We start from the raw sequence: 15,486 nt of genomic DNA on the forward strand, positions 1-15,486 counted from the left end.
TCTTCTTCATTTTAATCTTACTACTGTTAATGTACTACGCACACTCATTTGGGTCACGCCGTTTCCCTCTAGATCATCACAGGCCAGCTGTATAATCTTGGCCGTGACAAACAGTTGCTGTATAGATAAATTCATATCACGTTACTTCATCAAAGTGATAAGGCTGGCAAACAACTGAGAGGACAGATTGTGGAGTCAGAGAAACTGACGTCAGGCAAGTACAAGTGAGCTGTTTGTTAGTAAGCAGCAAAGGTTAATGCAGGTTGTCCTCACTGAGACTGTAAGGCAGACTACAAAGAGCTTTCAACTAACAGGTCTATGTTTGCATAACTGAGTGAGACCAAGGCCACATCCCAGGCTGATTTCTGGTCAGATTAGCTTGCTACCCCTACCATGAACTGTATCCCCTACAGCAACTACGCAGGTGGATTATTAATAAATGATTAAGCTAGTATTAAACAGTTTTATAGGCAGACTTGTCACTGTAGTTAATAAACAAGTTTTATAGCATCTGTGCTTCAATGGCTGCTTTTCATTTACAGCAGCCACTTTCAGGGTGTCATTGTTGTGGGCTGGCTCAATGAAAGACCTACACCTGTAGTTCCCTGGCTATGACAAGTTAAAATGGGTGCTGTGCCAAGCTTTTGTCAGTTAGAGCCACTTCACAATACTAATGTAGTACTCCTTCTGTTTCTTCTATTCCTTTCATCTTAAAAATATATATATATACTAATTAATTTGCACCTCCTTTGTTTAATCAGCATCTAATCCAGAAACATATGAAGACAAGTTGTGATCTTAGGTTGAGCTTTAATCATTCCGTGGTGACTAATAGCCAGTCACAACAGCTGTGTCTATTTGTGCCCCAACGACATACTGATTCCCATAATTAAAATAACAAGTAGACTGACATGTATGTGAGACAACAGATTAAAGTCAACCACTGTCATCCATAAAAGCCATCTTATATACCGACACCAGTCAACATGTCAAATATCATCCAATACAGATAATCCGGTAACACGTTAGTGCCTCCCTAGTTGTGTCTGAAATCACAAACATTCGATACACCCTGTGGTCTGGCTGTATTTTCCCACTCTATCAAATGGCTAACTCAGAGAAACAGACCATTCACGCTCAGATTCATACCTATGGCCAATTTAGAGTCACCAATTAACCTAATGTGTATTTGGGAGGAAACCAAAGCACTCAAAAAGAACCCACACAGTCACATGGACAACATGTAAACACTTTGAATCCAAGACTTTTTTGCCAACCACCACACAGCTGTCCCATTTCTTTTTCCCACATTACAGAGGATAATTTGTGGCAATTCATGCTGTTATGTGATGCACAAATTCCACTCATTCGTGTGCCGTGACAGTCTATGATGCTTGGGTAGGGATTATGTAAGGTTTAGCAATACTCACTATACACTCAGACAGGTCTACAAAATAACCTCCAGCTCAAGTAAGAAATGGTTGATTTCAGACGTTATTTGAGAGAACCAGCAGGAAGTTACCCAACATCCAGTCTTTACATTAGGTTGAGTCAATCGCTCTTTGGCGGCCTGTTTTATGTTTCGACTTAACCGCGAGCAAGAAAGCAAACTTTTGAAAACAAAACCCAACATACAACGAGCCTACAATAAATAACGGGCACCTAAACAGCAAATCTAAAGTAACAAGTAACGCCTGTAAGCTAGCACTACAGCATATGGTTTACTTTCAGCCTTTTTAAATAGAAAACCTTGTGTCTGTTCGCACTAATTTTTTCTCACACTGACATGAATTACTTGAACAGTCTAAAGAAAGCCAGTCACTATTGATATTAGGGACCGAGCTTTTTCTAGTGCGACAAGTCATAATGAGTCTGCCGTGAAAAGGACCGAGTCAGTGGTATTAATTTTTATATCACCACGAAGTGAGTGCAATCAAGTCAGCAGCTTGACTCCGACTAAATTCAATCCACTGTGAAGAGAATAAAGAGAGAAAAGAAGCGTATTTAGACAGAGGCATCCTGGCTAGCAAACTGCATAATAGACCAGTGTTTTCAGCATTGCTGGGTAACCACAGGGTATTGAGTGGTGAAAGTGAATGTAGAGGTATCAGGTTTCACTGCAGCAGTGTCGTAGTGAAGATAAACAGGGGTCAGAAGTGTGGGACGGACCTGACCCGAGGGTCACTGAGCACATCAGCTCAAGTGTCACCCGAGTCTTCTGTTCACCTACACATATAACACACACACACATATATAAATATTGCTCAGCAATATACTCTTTAAGTTGTATCTACCTCTAGATGACACGTGCAGAATTTGCTCATCGACTACGCCTAATAGCTCACGGTTTAAAGGAGGACGTTAATGCAGGAGGAGTAATGTTAGGCAGGAAACAGCCTCATTAAATCAATATTATAATCTCATAACAAGCCATGAGCGGCCTTTGAGAAACGCTTTGATTCTGGGTGCTGAGTCCGCCGCTGACACTGAAACCGCAGACCTTATTGCCTACGTTCCACTCTCTGGACAGCTCACGGTCCTGACCTCATACCACCCACCACTCGCAATCATTAAACAGGCTGTCGTCAAGATGCGAATCTATCGCCGCTCTGAAGACGATGGCTCTCAGTCTGTGGAAGGCGCTCAACAAATGTGCAACACTTGGAGAACGTGTAAAAGAGGCGCACACACTGTGACGAAAACAGGTTGTCTAAACGCCTGTCAAGCTCTAAAATCCACAAAAAAAAGCAGTGACAACAACTCACTTCACATGCAACTAAAAGTGGAAGGTCGCAGAGGAAGGGCTGTGAGGCGCTGTGTGTGCATGCAATAAACCACTCGTCAAAACCAAGGGCAGGTATGGGATTAAAGTGTGGTCAGTGAAGGAAAAGACCAGCAACTGAAACTGATGTGGTTCCGATTCCTCTAAACAGCATTTGAAAAACCACCACACTCAAGCTCAGCCAACAAAAACAGAATATTTTAAAGGCTTTCTGAATTATAAAACCTCACTTTATTGCTTTAAAGTCTTTAGGCTCAACATTACACTCTCTTAGAAAATATAGTCAGCGTGAAAGTGATGTGTCGCAGCAGGCAGACACTGAACAAAGTCAGTGGCCAGTGATTTTATTGGCAGATGGGCTGATCTCAGCCAACAAGGCCAAAATGACTATACTGAAAACATTAGTCTGACTTGATGGTGGTGGCGGTTTTATTGTTGTTGTAGGATACTCAAAAAGTTGCCTTAATTTTATTATATCATAGCTGAAGATTTTCAACACATACATCAGCAGACATGACGCTCAAACTTTAATCACACCCCCCATCTGACAAAAACTGCTGTCTCGACGTGTGTACACCATCAAGTCTGCACATGATCAGTTTAAAAGAAACGTTTTATTGGTTATTGTGGGAATACTGTATCACCACAATCACAACAGTCATCAGTGCGTTGTCACTCTGTGGGAGTATGCAACACGTAACACAAAGCCACTTTAAAACGAGGCTACCTACTGGGATTAATGTTTGAAAAATATTACTCAGTGTTATGCGGCAGTCTTAACTCTAACATTCCAAAATATGGTCCAATATTCACATAAGAGGCTCTCAGCAACACAGGTTCAATGCTTCAAGACTCACAAGCAATTTTAGCTCATCTCCAGGAAACGACTAAGGTCAGACTCACCAGAACAGCAGCTGTTTCAAAATATAAACCTGGCGCTTCCTTTCAAGACAATAAAAGGTAAAATATGGACTTACGGGACCAACGGCGCTATTGACAGTCAGGGATTAAGAGGCCTAAGCCACACCCATTCAGTGTGTTTTCAGGGCCTTTGTTTTACCTCGCTCTCTAGAGACTTGAATTAAAGGGGTCTATGACTATAGGCCAAGCTCTAGCACAATGTGTGCTGTGGGGCCAAGAGGGGCGATAATCATCAGGTTGTTAAGGAGGCTTCCTGAGGACCTCTACTCATTGGGAATTTTTGATAACCCTTTGGCTCTGCTCAAGTATTAGGAAGGGGACTGTTGAAACGTGAGGCACATTTCCAAAAGAACAAAACAAAACAAAAAAAAAAACATGGCAACTGACCTTTTGGAAACTTTCATTGTACATTTACAGCAGGACTGGATTACCACTGAACTCTGGTTTCCCATCAGCCCTTCCTGTGACGCAGGCCTGCGATTTCATATATAAAAACTGGTCAGCTGCTGAGAAAATACCTCGTGTTCCTCACACCCACTTCAAAGGGCTCCAATGATCAGCTGTGGCTGATCAGCTGAAGAGCCACAGTGAAAGGCAGAGTCAATGAGACAGAAACTGAGAGATACTGGATAACAAGAGGCACCGGGTTTGTGGTCAGAGTGGTCTGGATGTTTAATGAGTTAATACCGTACTTTGTTGCAATTTCCAATAGCCGATCATGTGACTGTCCCGTTATTAGTCACATTTTTTAATAGGGAGGAAAACCGCAAACCTTTGAGAATATATCCAAAATGCTCATTTAGCATTCATGACTACAGTAATCGGTCTTGGCAAGAAGAGATATCAAAGTAGCTACCTAAACCTCAAAATGCACAAAAAGCACACTTTTGTGGATTTAGTACACAGCTAGTTCACCAAGCCGAAAGATGTACGCTATTTAAAAATTTTTTATTGTCCACTGCGGTTCACACTTTATAGCACTTGATATCAGGCTGTGAATATTTCCCTGGTGCTTGTTGTTGACTACAACATAAACACAGCATAAACGTGTTGCCAGATAATAAAATATGCAGGGTTAGAAGCATCCTTTTGTGTATATATATAGCATGTTGGCATGTTGTAAGATCCAAAAATACAAAATGTGAAGAAATGTACTATTTGATATGCTTTAAAAAAAGGCACTGCAATAACACATCATCATAAACTACTTAGAGTGCTACTTTCGTGGCTTACTGGCAATGCTGTGAAACCAGTAGCTGCTCGCAAGGTACGAACACACACCAATAAACTTGCACTTGCTCAGCTTTACTGTTAAACATTAGCAGATAACAGACAACAAGACAACTAAAATCACTGGGGTTAATCATGCTTTTATCAACTTTCTGATGGAGTCAGAAAGCAGGTGATTGGCCTAAAGAGGACAGCCCCGAAGAGGCTCCGGTATTTCACACACAACCCACGGGCAGAATAGTGACCCACATGTAGCAGCCAACCAGCCAGTTGGTCGCTCGTGGATGAGTTTGCCACTGGCTGATGTCTACTAGCCAGGAAAATCAGCCTCAGCGCCAAAGACGCTCTCACACACACACACACACACACAATTAGGGCTGACTCCGAAGGATTTCGAGAGGGTGGCCTCCACTGCAATAATGGGGGAGCTTTTGTGTCAAAGAGATGCTTGTTTTTTCCTCCTCAGGCATGAAAGAGAATTTGTCTTGCCAGCCAGGTCTATTTATATTCACAAGAGCATTCTTGAGCATTGGCACGGTCACGTGGCTCACTGGGTAGTGGATACATACTAGCGATAGATTGGAGGGGCTCTGCATTAACTCTCAAACTGACACCACCATAGAAAAGAAACAACTTTAATTTCCATGAGCCTATCAGACGCAGATCAGAGAGTGTATCACTGAGCAATACCAGGTGTGTCACAGCACTGGCTCTGCGGGGCACAAAAAGCACAGAGGGAGAAAAGTGCCTGACCATCACTTTCAGTTAGATAAAGTTGGTTGAGTTGTAAATGAAGGTGGGTGCATTGGCAAGCTGTGATAAATGGCCTGATATGATAAAATCCACATTCATTCTTTCCTTATGATGACTCAGAGTTTGCATCACGCCTATAAAAGCCAAAGCTTGAACAGGTTCACTCACTTCACAGTAGATTGTTATGCCCTGGAGTCGAGGACACGCCTAATAGCAGTGACTCACAAATCAACAGCAAGACAGAGTGCAGGCAAGCCTAGTCTGTAAACACGTTATCTAAATACTGTTGGTTTAACTTGACACACATAAACAAGCTACGTACCACATAAATGGGTGGATATTATGTAGTGTTAACCCTTATCCCTATACCTTAAACAAGGTAAGATCAACCATTATACTTCAAGTTTTCCAACAAATTATAGAAACAAAAGATAACAGAGTCCTCTCACACCTGTATACACCCAGGGAGAACTAAATTCCCACCACTTTGGTCTTACATTCTTTTATATATAAAATAATATATAATCACCAGAATACACAATAAGTAGATGACACACCTTGAAATCGTTGCAGGGGAAAAGAAGAAAAAGAAGAAGAAAAAAAGAGAGACAAAGAAAAAAAGCAGGGCCTTCTGTTCATTATCTTGACAAGGTCTGATCTAAGATTTCCTGGAGCTGTTTAAAGATGTCCATCTTTAGGTTAACACAGAGAGTCATCTTTTCCACATTGTCCATTTCCACTGTCACATCTATCCAGTTATTTATGCTAGATACTACATTTGCCATCCATCTTTTGGTAATAGCCTTTTTCTCTGCTGCTATCACTATATATTTATTGATGCCTTTTGCTGATGAAAGTACTTCTGGCTATACTTCTGGCAAAGTCTAGCCCAGATATAAGCTCTTTAAGTCAGATACTAAATCATTTTTTAACGACTTTTTCCCATCTTTTTTGACCTCCAAATACAGTAGGATGCACAGGTCTTGAGCCACCACTGCTGTCTGTATATATGCTTCCAAGGAGCCAGGCTTGTCATTTTTAAAGTGATCTTGAGCAATAGTTCTCCAGGATTTGTGAAGTTCAATGTTTAATGTTTTTTGTTAAGCCACATAACACTGACCTATGAATCAATCAAGCATAAAAAAGGCATCTTGTGTCTACACAGACAACTTAGTAAAGAATCTATGTAAAATATCAGAATAACAGACTGTTATAACACATCATTTGTTCACGTTTCTTTTGTTAAATCTACCAAAGCTACCAAAGATAGCACAGGCTGACAACACAGCTTGATTTCTAAAGAGCTATTAGCCAAAGGAGCAGTACATCATTGAGTGTCTACAGGCATCTACAGTGGAGGCTGTGTCGTGGTTTAGAGCTGCATTTCAAACAGTGGTCTTGTTGATCTTGTCGAAATTGATGGAATCGTTAACACAAAAAAGTACCATCAGATTTCGATCAGTGCCATCTGGAAAGCGCTGATTGGCAACGGCTTCATTTTTCAGAATGACAATGATCCTAAACACACTGCCAATGCAGTAAAAACATCTAAAAACATGGGATCATCTAAAGGAAGTCAGTATCCAAAGAAGAGCTTTAAACGTCCTTCAAGAAGCCTGGAGAACTACTCAAAGAAATGACAAGAAAACACAGGCTGTGTTGAAAAATAAACACTGACTTTCAAGCTTGTTAAAAATTACAAACTCTGTTTTTGTCTGTTTCCCATGTTATTAACAAAATATAAAGAAAGACTCAAGACTTTTTCACAATACTGTAATTTAACAGGACCACGTTAGTATATTGATATTTCAACCAAATATTAGCACTGTATTTTTGTTACAATATTATTATTGGCTTATTAATATATTACAACATATTAATAAGCCAATGAATAAGATATTAAAAATGAAATAAATGTGTTGTTCATTGTTCCTGAGCTATAGTTGGGTCCCTAACTGTAATAATTAATCATTTCCAAGGAACATCAAATTGAATGTTTCAAGTTTCATCTTGTTATTTCAGTCTCAAACTCACATGCATAATTCAGTGGTTGATTTCTGCCATATTGCTCAACCCAACCTCACATCACGAGTGAACTCGCTCAACAAGTTCAGCATCTTCGACAATAAAAAGTTACTTTCTCACACCAAAGATCTGCAGGTCTTAAGAGCTGATGAGTGGGATGTCAATATAGCCCCTGGCATAAATTTAAATACGGTCTTATGTTTTGTTTTTTGTTTTTTTGGCATGCCTCAACATGTTCCTGGGGAACATAAAGAAGTCATGCTGACTTACCACACACACCCACACCACTCTGTGAGGGTGTCCTGGTACTTAATGAGACCGTTTGAATAATTCAGCCAACTATAGGCCCAGAGGAGGGAAAGAGACTCCAGCCATCATTAACTATTCACAGAAGCTGTATTATGTCAAACTCGCATGTGCAAATATACTGTTTACACACAAACACAACAAGACCCTTACCAGATGAAATGCCCCGGCTCTGAATCTACAAGGAGGGAGATGAAAGCTTTCGGGATTCTGACCTTCTACGTACTCTACAGAGACCAAACACAAGCACAAACTTGTGCAATATCCACTACAATATGTAAACACAAAAATTATAGCATGGTAAGAAAAATCACAAGACTGCTCAAATCCAATTCAAATGCCGTAAGAAACACCAGATGAATGACCTAAGCAGTCTCGCAAACAGAGCTGGAAAATAAACCATCTTTGTCGTTTATAATCTGTCTTTAATATAATTACACTGCAGTGCAACGTATCCTTTTTAGACGCTTTGGTGGCTTCATTAATCTCTTAAAAGAGATAGAAATCTGTCAGACAACAGTCTCTTTCTTGGTCACACTTTTAGTGCTTTATTCAGCCATATTTAAACGTGCACACACAGCAGTGACAGAGAAAGCCTGTGATATTTTACATATGTGCAAAAGAGTTGTCATGCTTTGTGGCAACGAGCATTGTCGGTTGTACTATCCTGAAGCTGAGAGAAAGCTACACCCTATTCACTGTGCACAGAGACAGCTTTCTCCTCTGAATTGGGACAGACAAATATCTCAGGCTTATTGTACTTTGAGAACAGACATGGTTTTAATGTACTGTTTATGTCATGAGCAGTTGTAATGCTGTGCATGCCTACTCGCTAACGCAAATGGACAAAAATTAGACTGTAAGGTGTTAAAAGACACCTACTAAGATTGCTTTTGCAACTGTGTGAAAATGTGAAAAGGGTGTTGTTTCACATCTGGAAACTGATTCATTTAGATGTGATCAGATTATTGGAAAGTAGTGCATGTCCAAGAGGAGATTTCCACAACAAAATAAGCTAAATTTGACCAGACTCTGTTAAACTAAATCTGTCAGTGATACAAGAAATGTTAGCATTCTGTTGTATATAATATATCCTTTATTAAACCAGATGGAAAATCTCATCAAGATTGAAAACAAATCTCTTTTTCAAGAGCGATCTGGCCAAGAGGGGAGCAGAAACCGCATCAAATGTAAACATAAGAAATGAGTACAAGTGATATTCAGTACAGGCAAATGAACACAAACAGTAACACGGACTCGGATCATATGCAATAACATATCAAGAACAAGAGCATCAAAACAAATCACACTCACACTGAAGAGAGAAATTTTCTCCATCCTTTAAAATGGACATAAACTCCCCCACACTTCTAACAATTTCAGCTCCTGTAGATTATTCCACAAAAAAGGGGTTAGAGTAAAGAAAAGAAACCTTTTCCCCTCCAATTCTGTTCTGACAAACGTTTGTAAAATACAGTGAAAGCAAACGCCGTACTCGTTCTGATTTTTACACATGTATGCAAATAAAACAAGACTAAACCATTTCACTCAATGGGATAAACACAGCTTTTAAATACATGTCATACACTTCCATAAAGAAGTTAAAAAAAATTACTCCATTAGCTGAGTTGATGGGGAGATTTGTCGCATGTCATTACCTCCTCTCTAGATAATCAAATACACAATAAAGACAAACAAAATCTAACTATTGGGGCTGAAAGTAAAATACTGATGACATAATGCTGCGAATGCTTTATGGTATCAATTTTACCGCATTTCCACCTGCTATTCACAAGAGATCGTTGGAACATCTGTAAGCAGCATGTAGTAAGAGGCCTATTAGAGTAAGAAGTTGAGAAATGAAATCTGGGTAAAGATTTCATCTTTCCAGTCAGTGTAAGGGGCCTCTTATTCCTCTTTTTGCACCAGAGCAGAAGGCACCTTAAAAACGCACGCACTGCAGCACATGTTCTTCCGTTTGAGGAAGTGTCCATCACATGTCTCTAATCTGCCTTAAATTTAGCACTTTTTTGAGTGTGTAACAAAAACAACTGTTTGCTGTTTAATGCATAAATTATAAAAACAGCCCAGATACATTTTGAAACCCTTTATGACCCAAGTATCGTACAGGACAGCTGGAAATGTTTTGTCATTTTGACTATCAAATTACAAAACAATTCTCATGTTTCAGAATTTTAGAGAATTTTTGTATCTAACCCAAAAATGGTTGAGTAGTTCAGGTAATATGAAGCCCACACTGTAAAATCTAGGCGGAGCTGATTTTTCTGTCTGTGTTCAGACAGCGTTATATTGTGAATCCTTTGTGATACAGTGATACACCAAATATCCCCGTAAAGCTCGCCCTTCTCCTCTTACCGGAACTGTTTGAATTTTGTCTCTAGCAAAAACGGTACAGTCATTCAAAGAGCACTGGACCAAATGGAAAAATGAAAGAGTTTAAAGGGATCTTCCACGAACGGGAGGAGAGTCCTCCTTGACGATTCATCAGACTTCGCCCTACATGCTGTCACTGATGACTAAGGTCAGGAAAGCAGGTAGCTAAGAAAGGCTTAGTCCATATTAGTGCTGACATGCTCTGCTGAGGGCCTTCTCTCCTTAATACACAAATGAACACAGCCTACTTCTGCTGCATCTGAAGGATTGGCCCAGAAAAGAAGACTCTCAGCATACTGATCAGAGATGCAAACAGACAGTGACCCCACACATATGAACAAGTGCACTCCACGCACTAGAAAGCGCTCAGAAGCAGACTGGGAGGGAACTGCCAATCATTTCCAGTTGTATTGCAATGTCAAAACATCACCTCGGCACGGAGCATCAGCTGCTTGCCGACAGACCAAAACTCATCTGTGCAGAATTTTGCTTGGGTCAGCGATTTCTCTCCTGCAAACTAGACAGACGGAAGGCGATATCAACCAGGTAGGCTGGACGCAGGGGTGAACCAGACATGAACTTTTACCTCTGGCCCAGTAGAGAGATGGGAGGGCGTGCACTCCCAGTGGAAATGCACACTGTGTGTCATCTTCTCAAGTATGACCAGTCAGTGGCCGTTCCCTTCTCTTCATATGGAGGCGGCTCATTCCAACGTACACACAAAGATCGGGTTCAGCTGAATGGCCTAAATGGCAGCAGAAGCTCCTGGCCACAGCAGCTCAGACCAGCTGAATGGTCCTCATTGTGTCCACCACAGTCACAGGGGGCTCGCAGAAATGAGTTGTTTTTTAAGAGGCCATTTGGCAGGCCAGTGTTCTTATCCGAGCAACGCAGGAACAGGCATTTCCACTTGCTTCAGATGAGGGCTTGTTATGGACTCAAGAAAGACGGCCTATGAGGCATGCATCCAGTCACAAAGGGACTAACAGACTTATACATACATGGACGTGAAACGGATAAGACTTTATACCACCGCCCCCAACCCACTCTTTCCACTACACTCAGTGTCTCGCAGCTGGAATTTAAAAAGCATTGCATTCATAAGCCATGATGTCACACAAGCATGTGTTGAAGTCTAAGTGTCAACACCAGAATAATGGGAATTTGCCCGCTTCTTGTACCAACCGGTTTTTGAACCTCGTGTTTCTGACGGGCGCTCGTCAACAACAACAACAGAAATGCAGAGGTTTAAAAGCAGTTCCTGTTTGCAAGAAGTGCATTACTGTGCAAATGCGTAACAGACCAAAAATAATGGTGACATGCTGTTAACCACAAGCAAGTTCCGATTCCGGTAAATAATCATAAATAACTCTTTAAAACATGTATGGCCAACACAGGCAAAACATATTTACATTTTTACTCTTAAAGTCATAAATATGAGTATAATTTGTGATATAGAAGAATGAATTGGAAGTAGAAATGATGCAAAAAAAACCAAACAAATTTAACCCACAACACACACTGAGATTTTAACGCTTGTTTAATATTATATAGTTATGTCTTTGTTTTATCTGTCAGATGTATCTGGTTCTTATCTATACTTTTATTGTTTATATAAATGCTACCAAGCAACCAGAGAGGGCAGATGAAAATCAGCCTGTAATTCGCCAAACCTGAGTCCAACAGCTCGTGTTAATTTTTGTACCGTGTGTCCATTTATTGAAAATGAGCATAAAGATGAAGGAATAATTGGCAAACCTTTCTTAAATAACCTGTTATCTAATACACAGTGATCTTGTAGACCTCAGTCTTCCCCTGGGGCATCTAAAGGTGTTGGCTCAAAATGACTCCCTTCCAACAAGAGTCCCTCTAGTCCCGTTTCATCGCTGTGGTGCAACGAGAGCTCACGCTAACCTAGAGGCCCAGCATGTTTAGTGTACATAACTGCATTGCGTTTTACTATATATGGATGTTTCAATCTGTTACATCAAAGTAGTAGTCACAGCCCTCCATCTAATTTTGAACGCGCTATAAAAGACAACTTCACTTCCTTTAACGGTGTGTTGTTTAAAAATGTGACATATCACTGCGAGACTAATGAGAAATTTCCACATACAGGTTGTACCCAGCCTCTCACCCAGTGAACGTCTCCTGCCTCCATGGAGTGGATGTACTGTATATATCACTAATGTTTTAAAGGGCTACAGTATCCAAAACAGAACAACTGCTGAGATTCATCAGCAGGTCAGGTCAGCACACTAAATTCTTTTTAAATCTACACCTGAAAACACCTTTGGGTAATGGACTAATGCTATTATTATACTCTGATCGAATACTTTGGTATTTTTATTGCAGTCAGTGTCTTTTTACACAGTGTAATAACCCCCTTTTTAAGCCTTTATTACTCCCAGATATGAAATCATCATGTATTTACATCAAAACGCATGCATTACCAATTATAGGAGGGTAGCTATATATGATGCTATATTTACAAAAAACAATAACAAAATGCTATGGATGCTGTGGATAACTAGAGGGGTCACTGCACAGGAGGATTAGATTTAGCTGCATGTATGTAGCCTAGGGGCCACAAAGCAGGGGAAAAGGAGGGGGTACTGTCACGGATGTGTGACAGTGTGTCATTGGTGGGGTAGTGGGGCAAACAGCTGCTCTGGGGGAGGGGTTGATATCAGCCCTGCTTTGGATAAATGAATGGTCCCAATATTGGGGTGCATACACACGTGACAACAAGCCTCACATCACTGTGACCACAGGCACAGGGCAGTGTAGTATATGAGGAGGAGCACAGGTAGGTAAACCCATGATTCCAGTAATAACAGGTCTGCACAGGTGTGCAAGGCTCGGTAAACAGTCTACGTGATCACTCCGGTGAATGTCACTGAGGTCACAAACTACGTGTGGTAACTACGGGCAGTCATACATGACAGACTGTATCTTCATATGACACCACAAGCGGATGATGACTATAGGCCTGCTCATCTGATTTCAACACCACTCACAGTGACTCACACTTTTATAGCAATCAGGCGGATTTTTTTTCCCAGATGAAAGTTGAGGTTTCAATTACGTCCAACTGGGAGCCATGTGGTTACAGCTGAATCAAATCTATACAATATGAAGAAGTACAACTAGATAACAAGAAAAGGGGTACAGCCCTGAACGCCTTTCAACCAAGCTACACACACACACACACACACACACACACATAGTGGTGTTTAAAGACACACATTAACACAGCGAACGAGAGGATTTCTGATCTTGTTAATCAGCCTTTAGGTTTAAATGAGCTTCGAGAAAAAGAAGAATACAACAAAATAAACAGAAACAAGGGGAAACGGATGAAAGCCTTTCTCTTCCTCATGTACAATGCTGCTTGCCATGCACTGCTAGCTCGTATGCCCACATCCTGTACTAGCACAAAATAAGCTAGGTGGCAGAGCCTGAGAGCCCGAAGCATGCTCTCATTCAAATTTTTCATAAAGGAAAAGTAGACGGTGAGGATGAACCTCTGGTATAACCTATGCCGGTCAGTCCAGACAGCTGAGACACATACACAGCTAGCCTGACAATCTGCTACAGCATCCCCCCCATCAGCCCAGTCAGCCCCCCGCCCCTCCTTTACCTTCAGACAGCTCCAGATCCAACTCAGCCAACTGGTCTCTAACCTCTTTAGGCAGGGCGGACAAATCCACGCCGCGGTCCGCCATGGCTTCGCCGATAAACTCGAGTGGCGTCTAGTTGAAAAGAAACCGGGCTGTTGCGGGGAAACGTTAAAAAAAATAAAAACAAAACCCCTCCCTCAAGACACAAAACAAGCATCGGAGTGGGAGAGACAGTCCATCCGCACGGCTGGCCCTTCCGCCATAATGGGGAAAACTCACCAACGGCAACGGGCGGTCACGTGACTGCATTTACCTCGCCTGCGTGTGTTGATTCGCCGCATCCGAAAAGGGAGGAGGAGGTGGAGGTGAAGGAGGTGAGGGTCTCACCGACACCGCTGCTCCCCCTGGCGTTTCAGTGGCGAACAGACACAGACATAGAGATACACGGACACACAGATCCCCGCCCTTCATTGAGTTCAAGGGGGTTAAAAGAAAAGATTAAAACTTCTTTATAAAGATGACTGAAGGCTTTTGGGGGAGAAATACAGGTTCAACGCACGAAATATACATGTTTTGTGTGATCATTTACTTAACTGTGCATGTATAAATCAATTAAAACGTACTCGACTTATTAAAAAGAAAACTAAACCACAAAAACTGAAACTGGTGCAGCATCTGATTCCTGCTGTTAGTAGTTTTCTGGGACTCAGAACATAACATAATGGCCGATTTACACTACAGAGGTGCAACAATAGTCAATTTCCAGAGAGATCAGGGAGAGAAACTTTGCAGGAGACCAGAAGTAGTGTATATTTGTCACACTTAAATGCTTCAGATCATTAAACAAACTTTGATATTAGACAAACATAACCTGAGTAAATGCAAAATGCATTTTTTAAGTATTGATTATGTTTAGCAATCAAATCTGTAAAAAAGTAACTACCCCCTTTGTTAAATCATGAATTAAAAGGCTTTTCTAAGGCTTTAGGACCACAGTGATCCATGGTGAGAGCCATTATCCACTTATGGAGAAAACATGGAACAGGAGTGAACCTTCCGGGAGTGGCCGGCCTACCAAAAATACTCCAAGGCTCGAGATTCATCTAGGAGATCACAAAAGAACACAGAACAGCATCTAAAGAACTGCAGGGCTCATTTGCCTCAGTTAAGGTCAGAATTTGTTGCCTCGTTGCTTCAAAACAACTTGCTCTAAGTGATGGACACATAAATTCTGCTCACTACCACAAAACCGCATTTCTGAATGGCTAAAAAAAACAACAACAATAACAAAATGAAAGTTTTGTTGTGGCCTAGTGAAAGTCGATGCTTAGATCACATTGAGTTGTTTTGGCATGACCTTAAACCGGCTGTTAATGCTCAAAAACCATCCGGTGTGGCTGAATTAAAATAATTCCTCAACAGCAGAGTGAAAGACTCAGTGCTAGTTATGAG

At 41.1% G+C, this 15,486-nt stretch overlaps 1 protein-coding gene across 2 annotated transcripts in view; it reads right to left on the bottom strand.

Moving 5' to 3' along the window:
* Positions 1 to 14,343, bottom strand: part of dip2ba (disco-interacting protein 2 homolog Ba) — a 44,142-nt gene extending 29,799 nt beyond the window's left edge. For both annotated transcript variants that reach the window (XM_003448148.5, XM_005478120.3), the window contains exon 1: positions 14,055 to 14,343. In XM_003448148.5, coding sequence (XP_003448196.1) covers positions 14,055 to 14,139 — 85 coding nt within the window. In that variant the 5' untranslated portion in view covers positions 14,140 to 14,343. The remainder of the gene's footprint in view (positions 1 to 14,054) is intronic.
* Positions 14,344 to 15,486: the final 1,143 nt, after the last annotated feature.

The sequence above is a fragment of the Oreochromis niloticus genome, linkage group LG20 (genome assembly GCF_001858045.2).
Source record: "Oreochromis niloticus isolate F11D_XX linkage group LG20, O_niloticus_UMD_NMBU, whole genome shotgun sequence".
NCBI classification, from domain to species: Eukaryota; Metazoa; Chordata; class Actinopteri; order Cichliformes; family Cichlidae; genus Oreochromis; species Oreochromis niloticus.